The following is a 12,851-nucleotide window of genomic DNA, read 5'->3' as shown; positions in this document are numbered from 1 at the left end:
CGCCCGGCCCCGCCTGCCCCCGGCTGCCGGAACCGCGTGGTGCTTCCCGCGGCGCAGCAGCCTGGCTGCAGGGACAGGTGAATCGTCGTCTGGGAAAGACTCGCTCGTTCACCATGAGGCCGCCGAAAGTGGTGCCGTGGCGGCGGCTGGTTGGGGTCTCCTTCGGGATGTACACGGCCGAGGAGATCAGGTGAGGATCCAAGGCAGGCGGTGGGTTGTGGTGTTTTACCGCGTGGTGTGTGCTGTTGAGGACTACAACTCCCGGCGTGCCTTGCGCCAGAACGCCGGCAGGCCTCTGCGGCTCTTGGCGCGCTGCCTGCTGGGACATGTAGTCCTGCTGCGCCCTGGCCCGTACCAGCCACTCACATAGCGGCACCTGAGTTTCCCCCTTGGTTTTTAAGGATTGGGGGAGTTGCAGGGCTTTGGGGGGCTCTCAGACCCATTGCCTGAGGCCGGTGGAGGGCTTGAAAGAATAGGGAAAGGATGGGGGGGACGACACTCCTGGTGACCCGACCCGGGCTCTGGTCCTGAGTGTCCAGCACGGAGAAGACCTGGGAAGTTCCAGTGAGGGAAAGTTGTTCAGATAGTTTAGCACCAGTGTAGCTATTGCAGAGCTGAGATTTTTGTTGCTGAGGTTTTTTTGTGGCTTTTTCCACCAGGTTGTTTCTCCAGGAGATCTGGGGAGCTGTCAGCATTTAATGGAATCATATAATAGTTTGGGTTGAAGGGACCTTCAAAGCTCATCTGGTCCATCCCCTGCCATGAGCAGGGACATCTTCACCCAGACCAAGTTGCTTTCTTTAGTGTTAGTGGGATGTTGGTTCTGTGTGTAGTCAAGGGTGCGCAGCTGTCATTGTCCAGGTGTTTTTATTCTTTTCTGTACCTCTCCCACTGCTTGACAGGACACACCGACAAAATTACTTGACTTCTTAATCTAATGGCTAAAGATATAAAGGAAATATTTACTGTGGTATGAATGATTGTACCCACGTAATGAAGTTAATGATACAGAAATTCCCATTATATGCACAAAGTGCCCTCTATAACATATTTTTATCAGTAAAAAAAAACTCTGTAGATATAAATGTCAATATTAGTTGTACCATTCAAGTAAATATCACGTGGCTGTTGGCTAGTACTGATTTTTGTTCTTTTCCTTCAACTCCAGGAAACTGAGTGTAAAACCCATAACAAATCCTCAGTATTTGGATAACATGGGGAATCCAGCCCTTAATGGACTGTACGACTTGGCTTTGGGACCTCCAGACTCCAAAGAAGTGTGTGCGACTTGCATGCAGAACTTCAGCAACTGCCCCGGTCATTTTGGCCATATAGAACTGCCTCTGCCTGTCTACAACCCTCTGTTTTTTGATGTATGTATGCTTAATTATTGTCTTGCTGGTGAAATGGGTGATGGTGCTCAAGCTGTCGTAGTTTGTAGTCCTTGGAAATAGTAAAGGTGCCAAGATCTGTTTTCTCTCTGAGTTTAATAACAGGAAATGTAGTAGAAAAGGTTTTTTGTCTATGATAGTTCAATACAAATAGACTCCTTAGACTTTTGCAAAATATGCACTTTGTTTTACTCAATGTTGATGAACAAGAGAGGGGGAATGTTGATCACTAGACTATATAACCAATTGTAGGGTCTCATGCCTTAATTAAATGAACAGCACAATAAAAGTTGTTCATTGTTTCCTTTAAACAACTACTATAAACCTACATGAACAGCTACCTACTTTTAATCTGGGATCTCCAAGTGCTTTATGGAATTCAGGGCTTGTTTTTGCTCCTAGTAGCTGTGTTGTACATTCTGCCCAATAGGTCCTCTTATTCCAGAGTAATTTATTCTAGAAAACTGGGTCAACGTGCATAGAACCCAACAACCTATCCAGGAATACACTGAGCGACATAATTTGTGTGCCAAGTAGATGGAAGAATATAGTGGTGTAAGTTTGGTGGCAGCAGGGAGTTGAAAAATGCTAAGCTGTATAGAAATCCATCAGCCTGTTTAATTTAAAAAAAAAAGCCTCTCAAGAAGATTTCTTGTATCTGGAAGTCAGACGTGTACTTCTAATATCTTTATAGCTGATGCGTTTACATGATAATGTGGGATACCTGATGTAAAGCAGAGATTTGACTTGGTGTGCATCTTATAGGACAGGTGTTAGAAGCTTGCTTTGAAAGCAACGAGTGATGGTCAAACTGCACATTTCTCCCAAGTGCTTCATATGGATGATTTTTCAAAGAATCATCTTTTAAATATAAAAGGATTCCTGGCTGTAAGGGCAGGATTTGCCTTATTTTGGTCTTCTGAAAGTTAGATGTGTAATCTGATTGTACTTTTTAGCTCTTTCTGGATATTGAGGAGTGAGTCTATATGCAGGGCAAGATTTATGTAGCCTATAAGAGGAACCAGAACTGGGATGAATTTCCCTTCGGAGGTGCTGATCTCCCCATTTACAGTAGCTGGCTCCTGCATAGGCTGCTAAATGACACTAAAAACCTCACTTTCAGGTGACTGAAGTTAGATGAGCTCCATCCCATTTGTAGTCTTATCCCAGCTTTGAAGTAAAACACTTGTATTTGATGAAGGAACAAAACCATGGAGCAGTAACTCCAGGCTCTCAGTCCGCTGGTGCTGTGCTGAATTATAAAACCCACTGATATTTTCCCAAAGTTTGAGGACAATGAAAATTCTTGAGGGATGCTGATACTGCTTGTGACCAGAACATTTCATTTAACTAGTGTGGAGTTTTGGGTCCTGTATGGGACAAGCTGTTGGAAACTGTAGTCACAGTACAATGTACGAGCAGCCTCGGTCCCAGAGTTGCTGTAGATAGGACGGGCTTTTCCTATAGCTTTTATGTAGATTGTCTGCAGATAGTTTGTCTACAGATCATGCTTTGCATATGGGTATATGTGGTTGAAATAAAGTTTTTTTCAGTCTGTTTCTTTATGATGAAATTTAACAATTAGTCTTATTTCTCAATTATAATAGCACTCTCTTTAAGTTCAAACCAACCTACTTGCTTACTGTGCGAACTAATAAATCTACCAGAATAGCTTTCTTTCCTCTCTCTTCTTTTCAGAAATTATACCTTCTAATTCGAGGTTCTTGTTTAAATTGTCACATGCTGACGTGTACTCGAGCTGTGGTTCACTTACTGCTGAGTCAGCTGAAGGTTCTGGAGAAGGGGTTGCTACATGCTGTCCATGAGCTCGAAGTCATTCTGAACAGGGCAAGTACCATGTATTTCTCCCTTTTCTCCTTGAGTTGATGCTTCTGTAACTATAGAACTATCCCAACTTCTTTTATTGTGTTGGTTTTTTTTTAGTTTTTAGAGCAATGTGCAGACGCAACAGGTGCAGAAATTGAAGAAGAGTTAAATAACCACGTTCAGGAAATATTACAGAATTATGAAGCAGCAGATCAGTGTTCAAATGTAAGTACAATCAGTGCTTCTCCTGAGATCTCAGGTTTCGTCCTCTTAAAACAGTAACATGCAGAAGAAAGTCTGTCTTTGTGCAGACTTCAGATTTTGTCCTCAAGTTCTGAACTGTGTTATATTTAGAGGGCGCTCTGGGTGAAATGTCTGAAGTTAGGCATAGAAAGATTCTCTTGCCTGTTATTATAACTATTAGGTTTCTGGAAAATGCACTTTACATAGGGAAATGTTTTGATGGTGTAAATATCATATGAAAATAATCTGATGCTGCTGTCACTACATTACCTATATATATTGATACTTCTCTGTATGATGCTCCAACTGTTTTGAGCTGCAGACTATTTTGAGAACTCACGCATCCAGCAAATTTGCAGAATTACAGTGACATTTTTAGAAAGAGTTATGTAATTGCATTCTCATTTCCATTTAAATGCAGTTTAACGTACATTGTTAGTTAAGGGAAAATGTTAGTGCAGAAGATATTTAGAGGTCCAACATCCTAGAGCAGATTTGTTTATAAAGCGAGTTTACTTTCTAATAACTTTTTTTCAAAACTAACTTTAAGTACTTTATAAGTAATTTTTACATGTATGAGCAGTCCAAATAAGTGATTTTTTAATCAGTCTTCTACCTTCTTAACTCATCATTAGAGAAAAGCTTTTGAATTCTGTACTGACTTGAAAAATAAAGACTATTTCTGAAATAAATTTAAAAAGGAGGGTGGTGAGCATTGTTTCCAACAAATATGCGAAGATGATGGAATGAACATTAATTAGTTAACTTTAATTGTTTAATAACTTCTTCATATCAAATGTTTTCATTTATTTTTATTATTTTCATTATTCTTAAGTCATTTATTTATTTATTTATTTATTTATCAGGTCAAAAATGTATGCGAGTGTAGAAATAAACTGATAGCACAGTTCTGGAAAGTCCATACGAGTTCAAAGAGATGCCCAAACTGCAAGTGAGTGTAACTACCTGGCAAAGTAAATAGCTGGTGTAAAGTTAAATATTGTGAACATTTGTATTAACTTTCATCTGCCTTTCCTGGTTTTATTTTTTTTCCCTTTAAGAGCCAGGAGATCACTAGTCCGAAAAGAACATAATAGCAAGCTGACAGTAACTTATCCTTCTGCAGTGTACCATAAGGCAGGAGGGGAAGGCGTTCTGGATGAGCCAGCAGGTGACGTATTTCTCCTCTACTCAAATATGTTTGCACTTCTTTTCCTGTGTTTAATGTGCACAGATTCCTAGCAGTGGCTGTGCACTTGTGACTCATTTATAAAGAACTTAAAACAGTAGGGGGGTACCTAACTCTATTAATTGTTTTTATTTGCAAGCCTTCTGTGCTTTGCAGCATTGAGTGTATGTCGGGAATAAAAGTACGAAAGCAGAACCTATGCCAACTCCACTGTGGTTTTGGGACATTTCATTTTTGGCAGGTAGATTTTTTTGCTAGATATTTAAAATAAAGAAACCAGATAAAAAATTAACTGGGACAAAGATGAGCAACCTCGCTTCAGAGAATAAATCAGGTAATCCTAACTCTTACGAAAGAATTTCCTTTTAAAGGGGAAAGACAGAAAAGAAAGTAGATGACACTTTCCAGATTTAATTAACCTGTTTGAATTGCTTTAAACTTACTTTTCTCCTCTTGTTGTATCCTTGATCCTTTACACAGCCAGTTAGTGGATTTATGTGTGAGTTATTTAATCCTTATAAAAGGCTTAGAGAGAGAGCTTAAGCCGTTTGCTAGTCTGTGGTTTAAATACTAGACTAAATCTCTGGAATTGTGGCTGAAGAAGCACAATGTCAGTGATTTAAAGCAGAAAGGTCAGATCTTGGCTTTAACATCCTGTCTGTAACACATTTAACATCCTGTCCATCATGCATTTAACGTTCTGTCCGTCACACATTCAACAAAGGCAGGAAAGGTTGAGTATCCCAGTGTTACTGTTTTTGAGTGACAACTATGATTTCACTCATCACATTGTAGGATGCTACTTCAGGGCTTTTCATTGAGCCCCTTTAAGTCCAAAGTCTCTGAGTGTGTTTTATACTAGTGAAGAAAATCGTCATTCTGGTAGGTCTGGTGAGTTGCCAGATTTAGAATACCTTCCCTTGCCACAGAAACCTCCAAAACTAGCCATATTCTTGCCGGTTGTGTTAACATTCACAGCTGAAGTACAGCTAAGAAATATCTTCCTCCTCTCAGTGTTCAAAGGCTGTAACACAGAATCACAGAATGTCAGGGATTGGAAGGGACCTCGAAAGATCACCCAGTCCAATCCCTCTGCCGGAGCAGGAACACCCAGATGAGGTTACACAGGAAGGTGTCCAGGCGGGTTTGAATGTCTACAGAGTAGGAGACTCCACAGCCTCCCTGGGCAGCCTGTTCCAGGCTCTGGCACCCTCACTGAGAAGAAGTTTCTTCTCAAATTTAAGTGGAACCTTTTGTGTTCCAGTTTGTACCCATTACCCCTTGTCCTATCATTGGTTGTCACCGAGAAGAGCCTGGCTCCATCCTCCTGACACTCACCCTTTATATATCTGTAAACATTAATGAAGTCACCCCTCAGTCTCATCTTCTCCAAGCTCCAGAGCCCCAGCTCCCTCAGCCTTTCCTCACACGGGAGATGCTCCACTCCCTTCAGCATCTTTGTTATCCTGCGCTGGACTCTCTCCAGCAGTTCCCTGTCCTGCTGGAACTGAGGGGCCCAGAACTGGACACAATATTCCAGATGTGGTCTCACCAGGGCAGAGTAGAGGGGCAGGAGAACCTCTCTGACCTACTGACCACCCCCCTTCTAATCTACCCCAGGTACCATTGGCCTTCCTGGCCACAAGGGCCCAGTGCTGGCTCATGGTCATCCTGCTGTCCACCAGGACCCCAGGTCCCTCTCTGATAGGTCATTCCCCAACTTATACTGGAACCTGGGGTTGTTCCTGCCCAGATATAACACACCCTTGAGATATACCCTTGAATGCTTTCTTTAAAGTGAAGAATTAAATCTTCTGAAATGGGATGGACTGTACAGTTATGTGCATTGTGCACAGCCTGTGTCACGGTTACTCGTTGTATTGGCCTTGGAGGCAGCGCTTTTAACCTTGGTGTTGATGCATTCGTGTTTTACGGATGGAAAGGTTTTCAATCTGAAGGAATGGGGAACTGAAGTTTCAGGGTGGAAAAATCTGGATTTCTGGACCTTAGCTAAAAAAAGAGTAGGAAACTTTATCTGAGGTTATGGGGTAATTGCTTTTCATTGAGTCATGTGCTCTGGCTTCTCTGGGTCACAAGGGGCTGGCCTGGAAGAGAAGTGGATATTGAAACCCATGTATTTTCCTTTTCCACCAAAACACAGCCAGCCTGGACTCATAACGTCAATGGGTTGCTGACTGTCACTATTGTCTCATCCAGTTGGGTATTTCATGGGAACCTTAAGCTCACTGGTGATGCTCGAATCCCTGTTCTATGTTCCCCAGCTGCAGGGTGACCCTTCATGTGTGTTTTGGTTGGTGGATGAGACAATTTGAAGAAGAGGTCCAGCTCGACATTGAGCAAATAAAGCATATGCTTCAGATGTTAAAGTTTAGTTCTGTTTCAGTTACTTATATTGCTATCCATTAGTCACAGAAATGGCTTTTTTTTCCCATACGGGGAAGGCTTTCTTTAGGTAATTTCATATTCCGAAAGCAAACATTTTAATGATAATTTTAATGTAGGTGTCAGCCAGTGTGTTTCTTATGTATTTCCATTCCTTTTCTGAGCACTTCCAGCACTTAGCATTGTGAGCAAAGAAAAAACCTTTCAAAGTAACCGCCTGTGATTTTTTTAAAATAAATGTTTTATTTTATTTTATTTAAATTATAATTTTATTTTTATTTTTCAGCTATTGATGAAAGCCAGTTAGGGAAGAGGGGATACCTGACACCGATGGCTGCCAAGGAATACATCTTGGCTCTGTGGAAGAATGAAGGTAGTGGTTGTTAAGAGCAGCGTTACGTTGTTTTCTGTATCATTTACTGTACGAAGTCTGCAAATGTTCCCATACGAACTCCCTGTCAAATCTTTGCCTTTTGCCTTTAGGGCTCCTGGCTGCAAGGTAGATTTTTGTGACTGGTAGCTGGTGAACACAGAGCTGAATTCAATGAATAAGTTTGATCAGCTCTTCTCAAATTGTGGCTCCCCACAAATCACAGTTGTTGTTTACAGAGAATTTGCTGTTCAGATGGTGCTACAGCTAATATTCCCCACAGTTACACATTTAAAGGCTGCAAATGTATTTGAGTTCCATGTACTCTGAACCTGCCTGCAGTTACCAGCAAAAACCAAAGCGGTTTCAGGTGTCAGTCACAGCTGGTTGCTGGAAGCTGCTTCTATTTTGCCTTTTTCTTTTTCTATACTCTCTGTTTCTCTTCAGCGTTGTTTTTAAAAAATCACATACGTGACCAAAACGAACAATGGGAGTTTGTTCTCAAGTATGCCTAAATGGTTTCATTTTAAACAAGCTCTCTCTTATTTAACTTAGGAGATGCTTTTGGCTTGATTGACCAAGTGCGTCTCGGGGTTTGGATTCCCAAACGATAGCAGTGATAATGAGTTTATCTTCTCTGTTGCATCTTCTTAGGTTTCTTTTTGCGTTATCTCTTCCCTGGGATGAATCCCCACGAGAATTCAGAATTCAGCCCAGACATGTTTTTTTTAGATCTGCTTGTGGTTCCACCTTCGAGGTAAAATTTCCACCTAAAAACTGTTGTAGAAATCACAGGCTGTAGCGGAAACTTTCGCAGGAGTTGGAGATATAAACACCTGTAGTACAGACACTGCTCTGCTGAAGTGTCAGTGGACTGTTTAAGAAAAATAATAACAAAAATCACAGCGGTAACTGATGATAAGTTTTATTATAATTTCAAATTAGCCTGTTAAAGGACTGAAATACTAACTATGAAAAAATGTATTTTAGTATTAGTATTTTAAACTATTGTAGAATATTATAACTGTATAGTACCGGTAGAATATCTTTTTAAGGAATCATTCCTCTTTTATTACTGTTGCAGTACAATATAAGAATTTTTAAATGCTCACTGACAGTTTATAGGGCTTATTTTTTGTGCGTTGAAGACTTGGCTTAGAATGTTTGAAGTTTATCATGCTACCCTTTGGTGACTTTAATCTTCTAAAGTAATTTTGATCGGCCGTAGGTATCGTCCCGTAAATCGTGTTGGAGACCGGCTGTTTACGAATGGTCAGACCGTGAACTTGCAGGCTGTCATGAAAGATGCCCAAATAATCCGGAAGCTCTTGGTTTTCATGGCAAAAGAAGAAGGTCAGCCAATAAAAATTACAGAAGAAATCCAAACGGTAAGATTTGCTGGTTATCTTTTTGGATATGTGGGTTGAGTTCAGGTAGGCTCCTGCTTAGACTGTTGGAGATATGCTCCATAGCTTTTTGGTTTTGAATTTGTTTTTGCTCATGTCTGTTTCTCCTCACCCACCTGGTGCAAAGGCAAAAACATTTTACACAGACTCCTTTAGTCATGGTTTTTGTGTTGAATTACTCTACGTGAGACATAACAGGCTCCTGTTGCTGGAGAATGAAATATGTACAGCACAGTTCACAATAGAATTTTTCCAGCATCTCATGGAATGAAAAATGATGAGGAAAAAAGCCACTTTCTCTTCTAAGCATGTTAAAACCAATTGTGAGTGTGGTTATTTTTTAACACTGATGTCTAAATAGATCCAAAATATTCACAAATAACATTAATTAGTAAGAATGCTTGTTTGCTACCAACCAGTCCACGTGGTCATATAGCAGTGAATAACAATGTATGTCACCGTACCTCTTTTCATATTTGCTCATGAATTGTATTACTGAGAGTTCTTTGATACTGGATTTATTTTCAGCTGAACTTGATTTACATCTTCAGCATAAAACATTTTGAAAACATTTTTAGTTATTCAGAATTTACCCACTAGGTGGAGATGTGTTCTTAAAACGTTTGAGGTGACAGACGGTGAATGCGTTTCAGATGTGACTGATAATAACTGACTTTTAGACTCTGAAAACAAAGTGATGTAGGTGCAAAAAGCTCTTGGATTTACATGATTTTTATCTAAGAATAGGACTTTCTGGTAGCACGGTGATGTGTAGCATGATGTGACTAACCAGTAACATGTAATTTGGAAGGAGGACAATCACCAGGAGATGATTGATTAGCAGTTATCGCTTAAAATCCCACTGGTATATGTGGCTGTGGTGTCTGGAGATCCCCCATCCAATTCAGTTTCTAAAGCTTGACGCAGACCTGTCTGAGGCACTTGGTTGTAATAATTGGAAAGTTAAGTTTCCATCATTAATGCTTAAAAAAGAAATGAGGTGCAAAATAATGGCCTATGTTTCATTTGCTATTTAATACTATAACTTCAGCCTAGTAAATAGAAGGTGTTTTTTTTTTTAAATCCAAGTTTCTATTTTCTGTTTCTGTAGGAGACGGAAGAGAATAATGCACCTCTGGACCATTCTGTCCTGACAATGATTCCAGGACAGAGTATTGCAGATAAGTTGTACAACGCTTGGATTCGTCTCCAGAGCCACGTCAACATTGTATTTGATAGTGACATGGACAAATTAATGACAGAAAAATACCCTGGTATTCGTCAGGTGGGTGGCAGGCAGAGTCTTAGAGACTCTGGACTTTGTGTGTCACAGACAGTTAAAATAAGATAAATCGATAGAATAAGAAAAAAGTGAAATATTTGTGGTTAGCATGTAGGCATTTCCATGCTACTCATCACTGTAATATCTGGAAAATCTGTCTGATGTTGCATTCTTTCACATTTTAATCATTAACTTCTGTTTTCAAAGCTATTAGAGAAAAAGGAAGGACTGTTCCGCAAGCACATGATGGGAAAGCGTGTGGATTTTGCCGCTCGATCAGTCATTTGCCCTGATATGTACATTGGTACGAATGAGATTGGCATTCCTATGGTAAGGAGAAATAAAGGAGTGGTTGTTTTTGGTGAAGCTGGGGACTGAACTAGATGTAACACTTTCAGCTACATAGCAAGCAGCTTAAAATGTAGAGATTTTTTTGACTCATCTGGACTCTTTCCTCCCCAGTGTGTCGTTGTATGTTACCACTGTGTGTTAATAAAGGAGCATTGAAGAGCAGGAAATTCTTAGTGTTACACTGAACAACACATCTGGGAGAGTTAAAAAGACTCAAAAAAAAGCTGTACTTGCTTCCTGGGATTATGAATTGGTGCAAACTTTATAAGTAGATCCTATTTCTCCCATTGCCTTTGTACAATGCATCTTGTGACAGCTATGGCAGCCATTGGAAAAAGCCGTAATAACGTCACCAGCTTCATCCTTAATGATTTTTAGCCACACAGAGATGCCACCAGCCCTGAATTTGAGTTTTTCATTGTATTGTCTTTTATGCTTGCCTATCTGCAAATAGTAGACCTAATGATCACATAATCACAGAATGTCAGGGATTGGAAGGGACCTTAAATGATCATTGAGTCCAATCCCCCTGCTGGAGCAGGAACACCCAGATGAGGTTACACAGGAAGGTGTCCAGGGGGGTTTGAATGTCTGCAGAGAAGGAGACTCCACAATCCAGCCTGTTCCAGGCTCTGGCACCCTCACTGAGAAGAAGTTTCTTCTCAAATTTAAGTGGAACCTCTTGTGTTCCAGTTTGTACCCATTGCCCCTTGTCCTATCATTGGTTGTCACCCAGAAGAGCCTGGCTCCATCCTCCTGACACTCACCCTTTATATATTTATAAACATTAATGAGGTTGTCGCTCAGTCTCCTCCAAGCTAAAGAGACCCAGCTCGTTATTTTTTGATTTGTTTGTGGAACCTAAAATCATGCTTTCCTTTGCTTAACTGCTGAGTTTTCCTTTTCTACTGCAATAGAAAATTTTAAAAAGGACATTGTTTCTATTTTTATGGTAGAGGATTTTAAAACAGAAATCTATTTACCTCGCATGACAGCAGATTGAGGACAAGGTGCCTCCAAGAGCTTCAAGTAATTAACATTTACACTGTTTGAGTTAACACTTGACACTATTTTCTCAGTGACTTAGTGCTGTTTGAAGCCCAAGTTCAACAACTTGTTTTTTTCTTGCCTCTTTCCCCTCCTGTCCAGGTATTTGCGACCAAACTGACTTACCCTCAGCCAGTCACTCCCTGGAATGTCAAAGAGCTGAGGCAGGCGGTCATCAATGGCCCCAAGGTTCACCCAGGGGCCTCCATGGTGGTCAATGAAGATGGATCTCGGACGGTGTTGAGCGCCAGCAGCCTGACCCAGCGCGAGGCCATCGCCAAGCAGCTCCTCACCCCTTCGTCAGGAGCGCCCCAGACAGGACTGAAGATTGTGAGTGTGATAAAGGGCTTCTCAGAGCCTTCCCATACCTGCAGTGCTTTTCTTAAATAATAATACTGCTGTCCTTGCTAGTGATTCAAGTGGCCCCACTCACAAAGACTCCCAGGATGGGGTTATCTTGTCTTTTAGTAGGTGGCTGAGGAAAAGTTGGAGGGGGTGTAGGAAGACAAGCTTGATACTCAACTTCTAAAAACCGTTTTTCCATCCTGATTTTACTTTTCTCTTAATATGCAGTGTGTGGCATACACCTTGCCAAGATGTGGAGTAGTCTTTCTTTCGCAGCTGACTATTCTTGGGAAGCCTTAGCCCTATGGAAGATAAAATATTGCTTTCATTTTATGCTTTTATGTTCCTCTGCCTCCCCATCCTTCTCAGCAAATTGTCTTCTCTTCCTCTCCTTCTGAAATATTAAATAGGTTCTGTATTTGGAGCGTTTTTTTTTGCTGGTAGTTCTGAAGGCTGAAATTCAGTTTACTTGTGGAGTAGGTGTGACGTATCTTCCAGGAGTGGGATGCGCGTAAATATGTACAAAGTAGTTTCCTCCATTCTGTATAAGCCGTGCTGGTAGTGGCACCGACCAGGGGAGGAGTGGTCCATGTTTTAGCCCTGACTACTGTAACCTGGGGTCCATCTTCCCGTCACCATCTCATTTTACAGTTGACAAAACAAGAAACGGCCACAGCGATACCCACCTGTTTGTACAGACATCAACATTCTGAAATGCTTAGTGCTTTTCTCAGTTGTTTCTTCAGACATGCAGCTTAATCAACCTTTGCAGCTTTGTAGTAACTGTATCTCCATCCCTTGCAAGAGTTGAGAACTTGTAATTTAGCTGCTAGGCAAAGTTTTGGTGATTAATAATCTTTTCACAGTGTGTGCTAGGTATACCCCAGTCTCACGTAGAGGCATGGTAGAGATTTAATATTTAAGACTATTTCTGTGGTATCAGTTCTCTCAGCCTGTCACAGAGGTAAACATAACAGTTTTAAGAGTGTACAAACAG

General features: G+C 40.9%; 1 protein-coding gene across 1 annotated transcript in view; it reads left to right on the top strand.

Annotated features, from left to right (window-relative positions):
- The first annotated feature begins 22 nt into the window (after positions 1-22).
- POLR1A (RNA polymerase I subunit A) overlaps positions 23-12,851 on the top strand; it is a 38,438-nt gene continuing 25,609 nt past the window's right edge. Inside the window, exons 1-12 of the mRNA XM_082051058.1 lie at positions 23-190; positions 1,169-1,373; positions 3,090-3,239; positions 3,336-3,443; positions 4,328-4,413; positions 4,523-4,632; positions 7,340-7,426; positions 8,078-8,180; positions 8,652-8,811; positions 9,941-10,114; positions 10,319-10,441; positions 11,612-11,839. Coding sequence (XP_081907184.1) covers positions 114-190; positions 1,169-1,373; positions 3,090-3,239; positions 3,336-3,443; positions 4,328-4,413; positions 4,523-4,632; positions 7,340-7,426; positions 8,078-8,180; positions 8,652-8,811; positions 9,941-10,114; positions 10,319-10,441; positions 11,612-11,839 — 1,611 coding nt within the window. The 5' untranslated portion in view covers positions 23-113. The remainder of the gene's footprint in view (positions 191-1,168; positions 1,374-3,089; positions 3,240-3,335; positions 3,444-4,327; positions 4,414-4,522; positions 4,633-7,339; positions 7,427-8,077; positions 8,181-8,651; positions 8,812-9,940; positions 10,115-10,318; positions 10,442-11,611; positions 11,840-12,851) is intronic.

Source organism: Streptopelia decaocto (assembly GCF_964273445.1).
Source record: "Streptopelia decaocto genome assembly, chromosome: 4".
NCBI lineage: Eukaryota > Metazoa > Chordata > Aves > Columbiformes > Columbidae > Streptopelia > Streptopelia decaocto.
Note: the sequence above shows the minus strand (reverse complement) of the source record. Positions and strands in the feature narration are given on the sequence as shown.